At 48.8% G+C, this 12,803-nt stretch overlaps 1 protein-coding gene across 1 annotated transcript in view; it reads right to left on the reverse strand.

The window, feature by feature from the left end:
* Positions 1-1,761: 1,761 nt before the first annotated feature.
* The window catches only part of LOC144136685 (uncharacterized), a 57,329-nt gene continuing 46,287 nt past the window's right edge, over positions 1,762-12,803 (reverse strand). The window contains exon 4 of the mRNA XM_077669214.1: positions 1,762-7,107. Within this exon, the coding sequence (XP_077525340.1) occupies positions 3,589-7,107 (3,519 nt within the window). The 3' untranslated portion in view covers positions 1,762-3,588. The remainder of the gene's footprint in view (positions 7,108-12,803) is intronic.

Consider the following 12,803-nt stretch of genomic DNA (forward strand, 5'->3'; position numbering starts at 1 on the left):
GACTAACATAGAAAGAAGGCTAGGGAAGTTTCAACAGGGGCGGATTTATGGAAAGAGCGGTCCCCCTTCGCCCCCCCCCCCCCACGAAACGATTCCCCCCCCCCCCCCGCCCCTACCATTTATGACCCATAAATTAACTCCTTGGTTTCAACACCTAGCCAACCTAGCACCACGGTGCCTCTTATAAATGTCACCCAGCCCAATGCCACTGCACCGAATGTCCGGACCCCGTAATGTCCGAATTGTCCGTAATGTCCGAATAAGCGAATGTCCGGACCCCGTAGAGTATCTGTTACGGGTCCAATTGGACTTATTTTTGGAAATGTGGCGGGGAGTTTGAAGGATGCTTCACTCCCGCCACCGTTTGGCCTGGTATTGCACTGCCTCCGGGATCGGCCTTGTCTTTAGCGCGTCTTTACTATCCTGTCTTTCTATCCCATCTTTCAACTCTCCTACTATCTGGACGTGGTAGCGATTGTGGCTCGGCTTGAGCCAGTGAGCAGGCCTGTGCACTTTCCTTTTCTTTCTTCCTGGCAACAGACAGACACTGCACCGCTGAGCCAATGTAATTGAGCTGTAGTTGGGCTATAGTGGCTAGCACACTGCAGCAACATAGTTCAGCAGTCTACCTATGTCCAGTGTTTGCAGACGATATTTCATAGCTAGCTGCCAGTGATGTAGAGTGATTCGGCTTCACCTAGGTATTTGTTGAGGTGGGCAGACTTTAGGGCTTCACTTTTGTTTAGAAGAAAGGGGCTTAATCGCGTTAATAACTACCAACTGCAGACCACCAGGCTTGCCGGTAAGATAGTGCAAACAGAAGCATAAAATGAGCGCAGATAAGAGGTACTAGAAGGGTACAAATTAAGGAGAGCAAGATGTACCCCAAAAATTAACAGTTGGATTATCAAATATAATGTATGGAGTAGCGCGTGTAGTAGTAGTACGAGTGTATGAAGTAGTGGGAAGTGAAAGTAGAACATTTAAGAAGCGTTGTGAAGGAATAATAGTTCTGAGACTTACCTTTAACGCATTTCTGATGCTTGAGATCAGGATTGCAACACACACACACACACACACACACGCACACACACACACACACACACACACACCAGTTTCAGATATACACTTCACGGGGCAGACACGGCAGGTTCGATGTATTTTTTTCACAAAGAAAAGTTTTAAATGTGCGTGATGACAGGTAAGTGAAAATTTTGTGCTGCTGCTTGTCGAGATCGCTTGCATTCCTGAAGGTGCAATGCTTGAAAATGGCGAGGTGCTGTGCTTGGGCCAAGCTTGGATGCCGAATATCTATGGCATAACTACCTCTGGCGCGGAGATATGAGGTAATCGAGGAATGTATGTTACCAAAGTTAACTCATTACCTAGTAGAAGTTCCGTTCGGCGTCGTTCAGTGTTTGTATCGACCATTATTCTTTATCTTTGTGCAAGAGGCATACTGAGACACAATGGTTCGCATTTGCGACCGTATCCTTCTGACAGTAATTGCGTAAACAGACTGCTCCTCTAAGCACTGTGCGCAAAAATATTTTTGGCGCATGTGTAACAAGAAATTGTAGCTCGACTGGACAATATGAGTGAGAGTACCTTCTTCCGTTCGCTTGACATTGATTCGTCCCGGCACTTTGCGTTTTCTTTCACCATCATGAGGCCGCAGAAAAGGACAGGCGAAGACAGGAGCTTGTTTTGTAAGTTTAATGTGTTCTTTACAAACCAAGATAGTGGCACGGGTTGATAAAGTTTCTCAGTAACGATCTTTCGTGCCACCTAATCGAGCTCGTTAACAACATTGTAACCACCAAACTTTGCACTGACAATGATACTAGCGGGTTATGGCTTCCAAAACGACAGTACTCCCTAAACTCTGCAAAGAGCATTTCAGTAAACATTTCAATGAACATTTGAAAAAAATGTTATTGGCAACAGACATTGCGAGAGACATCCAGAAGCACAGCGTACACAAAAGCTGTCAAACATTTTTGACATGTGAGCCGACTGCTTTGACATTATTCACATATTTACAATGCCGCACGGGCGCTTTGTCGAAGTATGCTGCAAACTGACTTGAGTTTGTAACAACTTTCTATTTGTATTCAAACAGATTCTTTCAGACTATTGGTAAGAGGTAGGCGTTACGGACATGCTGACGAGCAACGGTAAGTTGTTTCGAAACTTAAATAAATGCTTCACGTTAGCGGTTGCACTATTTGTCGAAAACCGAAGTTGATTTGTTTTTATATGGTAGTATTCATAAAAATACCTAAAACGCATATACATGATCTAAGAAAATTGAAAAAAGCCAATTTTCAGCCCCTCTGTGATCGTACAGGAAACCTCAGTGGCGATCAAGCTTGGATAAGCATGCATGCACAAATTATCACGAAGCGAAAAAAGTGCTGGTTATCCCTGTTTTTGACTGATTATCTGACAAAGGCACACAATGTATTTTTTTTTCTGCTGACTGTGCCGCCACAAAAAAAAAAGCAAACTTTCTCAACAAGTTAACAGCTATATTTCTTCATGCTGTCGTTCGTTCTTCAGGATAATATGGATCTGCGCTAGTTGGTTCATGATGCACTTAAAACAGCAGCCAACGAGGGACAGTACACAGCAAGGAGACATGACAGCCTCGTGTCGTGTCTCCTTGCTGTGTGCTGTCCCTCGTTGGCTGCTGTTTTAAGTGCGTTCGTTCTTTTTCGCATTGTGCTTTGGAGTTATCGCGCAAGAAAAAGTCCTGAAAAACGTCAATCTAGATTAGTTGGGAAGTTATGACTGTCCAATATCAGGGTAAAACGCAGAAAATAAAAGCGGTCAAGCACCAGTGAATACCACGACGACCGGTCTGTCAGCTGATTTTGTACGGCTTCTCAAGTGGAAAGGACTCCGATGCAGAAAAAATGCCCTAGAGATTAAAACACTGCTTGCGCTTCAACGCGTACAATATTTTTTCATCCATCGCTTATTCTCTGGACGCCCAGAGTTTTGAACTTTTTTGCGTCCAGACCCCAGGTGCAGTTTATGAAATCTTGTGGTAGAAGCAATTCACTCAAGATGCATCCCATGGTGTTTTCAGGCACGTTAACATTATTCTTCGCATGATTACTAACACCACTGAGCTTCCAAAGCAAAAGCGTGCGGGCAGCCTTTTATGTGGGCATCACATAAAGGACTGATACCTCAAGTTCAAGTGGAATAAAATACACGTCGCCTGAACCCTGAGACGTGCAGGCACGATCCTTCATTCATTCAGGGCCTCATTCTTTTTAGCTTCTTGAGCTCAGTTGTCAGTATGAACTCGGATTGGTCATCCGCACCACGGTGTCGAATACCTCAGTTCCTTCAACTACAAATGTCCGCTTGAAACTCACACAGGCACACAGCATTTAGCGTCCTGCATATACGCGCACATTTTCAATGTTTCATGGCTCCGAACAGCAAGTTCTCCGCCGCCTCTATAGTAAACACACTCGGCACAAACGTCGGCGATTTGGTTCTTGGCTTTTTTTTTTTGCAGTTCAACTGCACACACACACAAGCACACAGCAGTGGATACAAGCCTCGGTGGCATCACCGATGGTCGACGTCGCTTTCGTACGGCCCGAAGTACGCCGTAGACCTGGACATAGTGTTGTACATGGAGGGCGGGCCCATCATCTTTGCGCCTGGGTGGTAGGCCAGCGGCACCGCGTACGGCGGGAAGCAAGTGCACGTGCTGGGCGGCGGCTTGAGGCACGTGCACTTGACGTGTCCGTTAACAATGGGCACGGGCCCCGTCGTGGACGCGTAGCGGGGCGGCCGCGAGCGCCGCAGACGCACGATGCAGATCACCATGATGAGAATGCACACGAAGGCGACCACGCCCGCCACGATGCCGATTATCATCGTGTCCACCTTGGTCAGCACGCTCTGGCCGCCCGACTGGCGAGGCCGCGTGGTCGTGGGCGCCTCGAAGATGATCTCTGGTTCCTTGCGGTGCGGAGATGTGGTCTTGCGCACGATGTTGTTGTTGATTGGCGTGGTCGGGCTGCGCGCCGTCGGCGTGCCTCCGTCGGTCGTGACCTTATGGAGTCGGCTCGATGTGGCCAACGTCTCCTCATTTTCCTCGTCGTTGGCTTCGTCGTCGCAGAAGAGGTCGTCCATTTGTAAGTTGACGATGAGGATTTTGTTGAGGTGATGCGGCTCGACGCAAGCCACATCGATTAACGGCTCGTTGTCGCTTTCCTCGTCGTCGCGAGTAGCCTTGTGGTCTTGAATCCAGCGCCACAACGGGAGCAGGTTGCAGTCGCAGGTGATCGGATTCTGCTGGATGCCTTCGATCTTGAGCACGGCTTGCTTGCTGGAGAGTGCAGTCAGGAGCTGGGGGTTGATCCGCTTGATCTGATTGTTGTTCGCGTTCACGATCCGCTTCGTGGACAGCGGCAGAGGCAGGAAGATTGTGGTCGGCAAGTCGCCAATGCTTGTGCCAGAGATTGTGACTCGGAATTCGCGACCCCTGATTCCAGCAAACGCGCTGGAGGACAGCCCGGTAATGGCTTTGCCAGTCACGTAGAGGTTGCTCAGGCGAGGACTGTAGGCTTTCTGCAGCTGATCCTTGAACAGGTTGTCCTTTATTTCTATGCCGAGGCTCTCAAGGCCTTCAAAGGGTTCCAGACACTTGCGAGCCTGCAGCGCCTGCAGGTGTGCGTACCCGTAAAGATTTATTTTGGTAAGCCTGGACATAGGATGCAATGCTTCGCATTCGAGGTGGTTTAGCTTCGAAAGCCGCGCGAAACTGAACTCGTCGAGGTTTTTCAAATCTTCAAGGTCTCCATTCACCAGGTATGATATAGGATTGTCCGACAGGTCTAGTTTCCTTAGTTTTCTCAGATTCGTCCACGCGCCTGCTGTGGCGATACTCAGATTTGGTATTTCATTTCCTGACAAGTCTAAAACTTCGAGAAGAGTAGTTTTCTGGAAATTGTTAGGCGACAGCGCCGATATCCTGTTTCCCGACAAATTGAGAAGCCGCAAAAACGGACTTTCTATCAAAGGCAAGCTGCGTACGCCGGTATTTGCCAGGTGAAGAAAACGCACGCTCTTAGGCTCGGCAAGAAGAACATGGTGAGCATTGGTGGTGAGAGGATTGTTAGAAACGTCCAGTTCCTTGATATTTACAAGAACGTCTGCATTCGAGGGAAAATCTTCAATGTGGTTATTGGAGAAGTTCGCCTTTTCCAGGAACGAATACTGCTTTCTCAATGCAACGGTTGGGAACGTGCTGAACTCATTATGGGCCAGGTTAATGCTTTCGAGTTTAAAGTCTCGAAGTCGGCTGAACACATCGGGAGCAAGCGAACTCATGTGATTGTAACTCAAGTCTAGGTTAAGCTGACTGATTCCCTGGAACAGCCTGTCGCCCAGATGCGAGATCTGATTGTGCTGAAGTTCAAGGTACCGTAGCTGCGTCGAATTCTGGAAAGCCCTATCTCCGACACTACTTATCTGGTTATGCTGAAGATCCAAATGTTTCAGCCTTGGTAGGTCGGCGAAATCGGAGTCCTCCAGAGTGTGAAGTTTGTTGTATCCGAGTTTCAGCTCTTCCAGAGACCAGATCGAACGAATGATCTCACTCGGGAAGAAGGATAGTTTGTTGTGGCTAATGTCTAACTTGTGAAGCCGCTGATGCATCGTAAACGAATCTGGATAAAGGTAAGCTATCTGATTGTGGCTCAAGTTCAAGTCTTCGATGAACGTCTCTTTGGTGAAAAGCTCGGCTTTGAAAGAGTTGAGCACATTGTTGTTAAGCTTCAGCGTCTTTAGCGCGGGGAGTTGGTCAAACGTGCCAGTCCGTATTCCACTCAATCTGTTGTAGCTCAGGTCCAAAGACTTCAAGCGTGTTAAGTTCAGGAAGGCCATGGTGTTCATGTCCTTGATGAAATTACTCTTGAGCGTGAGCTCTTGTAGCTCGACAAGGTTATTCAGCGCGCCCAGCTTTACGTCTGTCAGGCTGTTGTAAGCCAAGTCTAGGTACTGCAGCTCACGGAGCGACGCCAGCGGACCTGCAGGAAGGAAGCGAATCTGGTTGGAGCTCAGATCGAGTCTCTTGAGCTTCTTAAGCGCGGAAAATGCGTTTTGTGGTATGGATGTTAATTTGTTCTTGCCGAGGCTCAGTAGCTGCAAGTTAGGAAAGTCGAGCCTCAGTGCTTCTGAGACAATGCTATTGTCACCGAGGTCTAAGGCCATCAGCGAGCTCTGCAGTCCGTGCAGACTTCCGGAAGAGAGCGTGGTCAGCTTGTTGCCACGAAGATTGAGCGTTTCCAGAAGCTGCAAGTCTCTGAAGGTGCCGTTGGGAATTTCCGTGATCAGGTTGTAGGCCAGCGACAACTCTCTGATGGCGGTTCCCGCGCTCAGCACGCCAGGTGAAAGCACGGCTATTCTGTTGTAATCCAGATGAAGCTTCTGAAGCCTTGGCAGAGAGCTGAGAAGGGCCGACGGGAAGACGAGCAGCTGGTTGTCTTCGAGGTAGATGGCTTCTAGACTCACGAGGCCCCGAAAGGTCGCCGCGTCCACCTTGCGGATCTGGTTGACGCCTAGCCTCAACGCCCTGAGGCTTTTCATTCCATCAAAGCTGCCCGGCTCGACCTGCGAGATTTCGTTGCGACTTAGGTCGAGGTACTCGAGACCTCTGAGTTCAGAAGGCGCTGCTCCACTGAAGGAGCGGATCTTGTTGGAACTCATCGTGAGCATCTTCAAAGCGGGCAGCCGGCGTAGTGTCGTGGTTGGTATGTGCGCCATGAAGTTGTTGGACAAGTCCAACGTGGTCAAACGCTCTAATCCATCGAAGGCACCAGCGGGAAGGTTCTTGATTCGATTGGAGCCCAGGTAGAGGACATTCACTCCTGGAATATTGGTGAAGGCGCCTTCTTCTATGGTGGAGATCATGTTCTTTGTCAGATTCAGCGTTTGCAGTGCTTCTAAAGGCGGGAAGGCGTCTTTGGTCAGCGCGGAGATGCGGTTTCCGTCGAGGCTGAGCCATGTCAGGGCGGGCAGGTCGACCAGGCTGGACGCCGGCACGTCTTCGAAATCGTTGTCGTTGATGTTAAGCACCTGCAGCGTAGGAGTGGAGAACAAGAAACATAGGGAAATTATTAGAAATATAGGGAATAAGGGGTAAAGTGAATATATAAAATAAATAAATTAGCAATAACTATTTTTGTATTCCGTAAAATGGCTGTGCGGGAAATTACTTGTCTAGCTGTGTATATCGGCACAGACTAAAAACGATTACGCCTATATGGTAGCAAAAAGGGAGTAAGTTGTCCTCTAACGCACTTCCTTTTCATAACAGGGAGTGTGCTAGAGGGCAGCTTATTCCCTTTTTACTCCTTTATATTTAAGTGCAGCAAAGCGCTCTGAACACGGTGTGCTTTCCGCTAGTATTAAAGGTACTGCTAACAAATGGTGCTTAAAGTTAGGCTGGTATGAAGGCGAGGGAGGGAACCATTCACGTCCAGTCAGCATTTAGTATTGCAGAATAACGGCATGAAGTACCGCAATAGATTCAATATGCCACGTAGCCCTTCAGGAGTGGCGGGTAGGTCAGTTGTAGGTCTTCCCGGCTGAAGAGGGCATTTACTAGCTGCGCTTGACAAGTTCTCTATAGCTCACGCGTTTCCGGCTGAGTGCAAACCAACGTACGCAGTATTTCTCGGCGCGCACGCCGCCCACGAAACTGCGTCAAGAAGCAAGCGATCGTCTCCGCGTCGTGTCCCTGGAATGACGCAGTGCGGAGTGCTACAAAGAAGCCCCGTAATTGCTCTTCATTCCCGGGAGGACCTTCTCACTGCGATACGCGCCTGCGAGCATGCGTGCAACTCCATGGTTGAGCAACTCGCCGCTCGCGTGCGGCGTGTGTTTAGAGAAGGCAGTGGGAGTGTTTCTTTGTCAAACGATAAAGCTGACAAGAGGCAATTGCTCGGTAGTGTCCCGTTCTGTATTCATTTCTTTCTCGAGTGCGCGAGCATGTGCCCACGGGAACGACGCCCTCTCGCAAAACTAGCATGCGCATGCGATAGGGTAAAATCATCATCATTTTCCTTTCCGCCACAACCCTATCCCTGGATACGTTCACAGCAGGACAAAAGACTCTGACACTTATCCCCGGTTAGCCTTGTCCTGTGCCATCCGCCACGGCTAGTCTATCATGGACACATTCCGAATCCTATCCCCATTCCCTGAACCTCTGCCGTAATCGGCTGTTTCTTTTCTTTTGGGATCAACTCTACACTTGAGTTACAGCGCAGTGAGATGCGGAAAAGTTGACAGACTGGGACTCGTACAGATTTGAGAACGAACTAAAGTAAGTGACATCCTTCTTGAACTCACGATGCCGGGAGAAATTGGGTTGCTGGTGAATGAAGCATGCAAGGGTCATCTGAAGCACGGTGTAGCTTATTTTCTCGCTCACTCGGTCACTCTCTCTCTCTCCTCTCACATCCCCCTTCTCCTATTTTATCAGATCTCTTCAGTCATAGCAGAACATCGCTAAAATGACTGGCTTATGCTTTATGGGGGTTCAACGACCAAAAGCGACTCAGGCTATGAGGGACGCCGTAGTAAAGGGCTCCGGAAATTTCGACCACCTGGGGTTCTTAACGTGCACTGACATCGCACAGCACACGGGCCTCTAGAATTTCGCCTCCATCGAAATTCGACCGCCGCGGCCGGGATCAAACCCGCGTCTTTTGGGTCAGCAGCCGAGCGCCATAACCACTGAGCCACTGCGGCATCTGCTAAAATTACTCGCAAATTAATTAAAATGAAATGCGACATAGTCAAGTGTATTGCAAAATATAGGTATGAGAAAATGAGGGGCTAAGGGAGGATGCCGTCGCCAAATGAAAACAAGTGTAGCTACATGTCAAGTTGACAACCGGGCGAGAAATCAGGGACAACAGGAGGATGGTAAAGACGTCTTCCCCCTCAGGACCTTCCTCTACTGAACAGCCTTGCTCAAACTTAATGTCAGAATGACACAGTTTGTTGATAATTTTGGATAACATAGGATGCAGTTCCAACAGAGCAAATCAAGGTATGCTGAATATAGAAAAAAATAAAGTACGACTCTAACATGTTATGTCAGTGCAGTGGTACAAAATGTAACGTGATCCAAACTGCATGACGATCTAGATTTCCTTCAACTGCTGGACGTCTGTGGTCGCCATCAGCACGCATCTGCTTTCGTTCAAGGGGCAAAGACTCGCCTGGTGATTACGCTCAACACAGAGTCACGCTCTGCCAGGCAAACCTGTTTTTCTGGCCGAAACGTCTTTAGGCCTTCCGGAAAGGCCGCTGCGGCGGCGGCAGCGGCGAACGCTTCCAAGGCCGCGTGCGGTGCCTGGTCACAAAAGTGGATTATGCAGAATCCGGCCGATAGGAAACCGAGCTGCGACGCATTATCCCCCCCCCCCCCACCCCCCCCCCCCCCCCTCCCAAAGCGTTTTGCAGCCAGAGACGATGCTGCAGACTGGCGAACGAATCCCGCTTATCGCTGTATAGGAGGTCGCCTCAAAGCGATCGCCGTGGGATTACCACCCGAGCGGAAAGAGACGACTGCTGCTCGAAAACAAAAGAAAAAGACAAATATTTGCTTTGAAGCGTTCTGTGCTGGTCAGTTTCAGCGAACACCAATAAGAAGGAGAGAGAGAGAGTTCTGAATGATCATGGCGTGCACGCTTGTGGATTCCTTTCCCCGACCGAAAGAGGAATGGGCAGATGGTTGCGAAAGCGCGGAACACGAAAGGATATAAGTGAGGTGACTCCGTAATTGCGCGCAGTATCGAGCATAAATTGAATTCGGCAGCGTGAGCACCTACGTGGCACATATTTTTGTGCATTTTAAGCAAGGACGTGGACAACATAACAAGAAGCAGTGTCGCGTTCTCAATTGCGGTCAACGCGGAGTTCACTACAGCCCGCTAGAAAATTAAAAAAAAAAGAATCTCGGCGCGGGATGAGAGAATGTTGACATACTTGCCAGGACACAGTTATCGATTCTCACTAGGGTGCGAATAACTGCCGATTCATCTTTCACTGCTGTCGTGCGAACATATATATTAGAGAATAGAGCGACCGATTGATTTTGATATTCCGTTCTCCAAAAGCGTACTGCCGAACAAAAATCACGCGGCTGCATCTGGGCCGATGACAGCAGTAGTGGTGGGGTCATGGGTTTCAAGTTATCCAGGTCTGAGTTGCATTGAAGTATTTTTCAAGTTGCACTGAGGCAAGGAGGTAGTAATACGATTAAAACTATGTTGCCGATAACTGAGTGAAAAACTGTCATCTGTCAAATGTTGATTGCCACCACTTTCACGAGTTGCATACCGCGCTGGTTGCGCAAACTCTTACCGAACAAACCGTGCTCCTGAACAGCGGATGAAGGCTGTTTAACTATAAAGTCTACTTCACAAATTTAAGACTGACTACTGTCATAACACCTCCGCTTAAATCCCCGCGAAGAAGGGTCGACAGTGCAGCCAAGCGAACTCAGCGGTCAAGCGGGTATGATACGAAGGGTCAAATCCTTATATTTGATGAGGGCCAATTATCCGGCGATCAAGCAGAACAGCGCAACGGCAAGTGATGCTGGTACATCGAATGTGTACAAAGCTTAGGTCAGCGGGTCAGTTATCTTACTGCCGCCGAGGTCGACCCCTTTTCAGTTCAGAAAGATAATTGCCTGTCGCCGTCTTCGCCGCTCCCTTCATGGGTGTTCTGCGAAGCGAAGGTGGCGTCGACTGGTCTTCTGGGTTCTTGACATCGACAGGTTAATAATACAAAGACTGGCGCACCTACTCAATGCTATCCTGCATCTTTTTCACGGTGATAGTGTCTTTGCCCTTTATTAAGTTTCACTCTTGCTTTGCTCACTGACCGCGAAAACAATTTTCAATGCATTTCGAGCCACACTGTATTGTGACAACAATGTTGCGGTGGATCGTCTAGCCACTACTACGCTCCTGGATAGGCTAATCCCGTATAACGCTTCGGCCAACAAATGTTAATAGCATACTTCACCGTCTTCCACAGTATTTGATATGTAACAATGGACAGTTTGATGAGGAAACGAAGCTCTATTCATTATGCAGGAGGGACTTCTTCCTGTCATTGAGAGAAGCCGTTGTGCCTATGGAGGTATGGGCAGGGCAATACTACTTTTATTTTCTATGTAGCCTGACCTAACGAATGCCGTTCAGAGAAAACTTGACAACTGGCCTCTCCTTGGTCATAGTTACATAGTTTTGTATGCTTCGTGCCAAACGTGGTTTTAACCTCATGGCGTCCACAAGCCTCGATTACCGCACTGGGTAAATATCATCATGCTGCTGCACCTGCTGCGGAAGTCGTTGCGCCTCCGACACTACGTGGAAGAATTAATACTTGACTCACCGATTTCTCGCATGATCAGCCGCGTGCGCTTTAACGCGGTCGGCTGAATATCGTATAGACAAGCGTCTTTTCATCGCTGGTGGAATTCCGGTCGTTCAGCGCAAACCAGGAACACACTCTGACGACTCTTCTAGCTTTTTCTTGTGGACAGTGGCCTCGTCTATACGCTATCACTAACGCTAGCGATCACATTCATCGTAGCTTATTTTTTAGTCAGAAATATTTGTGACAATGGCATTCTATGCTTGCATGCATTCCGCGGACGAGCAAGGCTGCCTGCGTTGATCATGCGCGGTGTGTGAACTGCCAATGCACACGTCTTAAGGCCATTTCACATGGTTGCGATTGTTGCCGCAGCGCAGTGCGATTTCTGCCGCTGTGCGACAGAAATGCGCGTCGTTCTCGTCGCAGGGCCACTGCGACAGACTTTCAACATGTTGGTCGCACTGTCGCAGCGTCGGTGCTGTCGCAGCGACGGCCACAGTAGTCAGCCAATAGGAGTTCAGCGACATGACAGGAAAATCTCGAAAATGTCTTATTGAACTTAATAATACATCACAGCTCAATATTATTGCCCATTATTACGAAATCAACGCCTGCCACGATGTTTGACATTTACTGCAGCCGAAGAATTTTCGTCCACTGAAAGGCCGCACCGACGCTAGGGTGCCGACGGCACCGACAGAAATCGTTGGCATGTGAACGGGGGGCTGCGATTACCGTTGCAACGACAGTGCGACCGGACCGTAATTTTTCGTTCCCGTCGCACCATGTGAAACAGGCTTTAGTGCTTGAATAGTTGCGAACTGCCCACGTATTCATGTTCGTGAGCTCTGCAGTTTTTATTTCTTGTAGTTTTTACTTATTTTCTAACCATTCTCGTTCTAGTGCTTATTTCATAGCCGTGAAATTAAGATAACAGGCTCTTACGCAACCAGTCATCATCTCTTCCTCCTCTTTTTGTGCACAGAGGAAAAGAGAGAGAGAGAGAGGAAAAACAGGGATATCCATAAGAAGAGTGCTCGGCTTGGCACTGACCCGCACTGAACCCGATAAAGAAATAAACGGCAGAGGCAGGTGTTGTAAGCATGCACGTATAGATGTTCTCGCTCAAAGTAAGTATGCCTGTTTGCGCGTATCCTCAAACCAGCGGACATGAAACTGATGAAGCCAAGAGAGGCCCCGATTTCAAGGCTGATCGATCCATCCATAGGCTCAGTCACTTTGTTTCTGCGATGAGAGTATCAAGTGGAACGCATTTGCAAGGGAGATGGAGAAAGACGAATGAGCTGGGGGGGGGGGGGGGGGGGGGGGGGGGGGGGGAGCTCGTTGCTCAACGAAATCAGGGCGCC

Source organism: Amblyomma americanum, chromosome 6 (assembly GCF_052857255.1).
Source record: "Amblyomma americanum isolate KBUSLIRL-KWMA chromosome 6, ASM5285725v1, whole genome shotgun sequence".
In the NCBI taxonomy this organism is placed as follows: domain Eukaryota; kingdom Metazoa; phylum Arthropoda; class Arachnida; order Ixodida; family Ixodidae; genus Amblyomma; species Amblyomma americanum.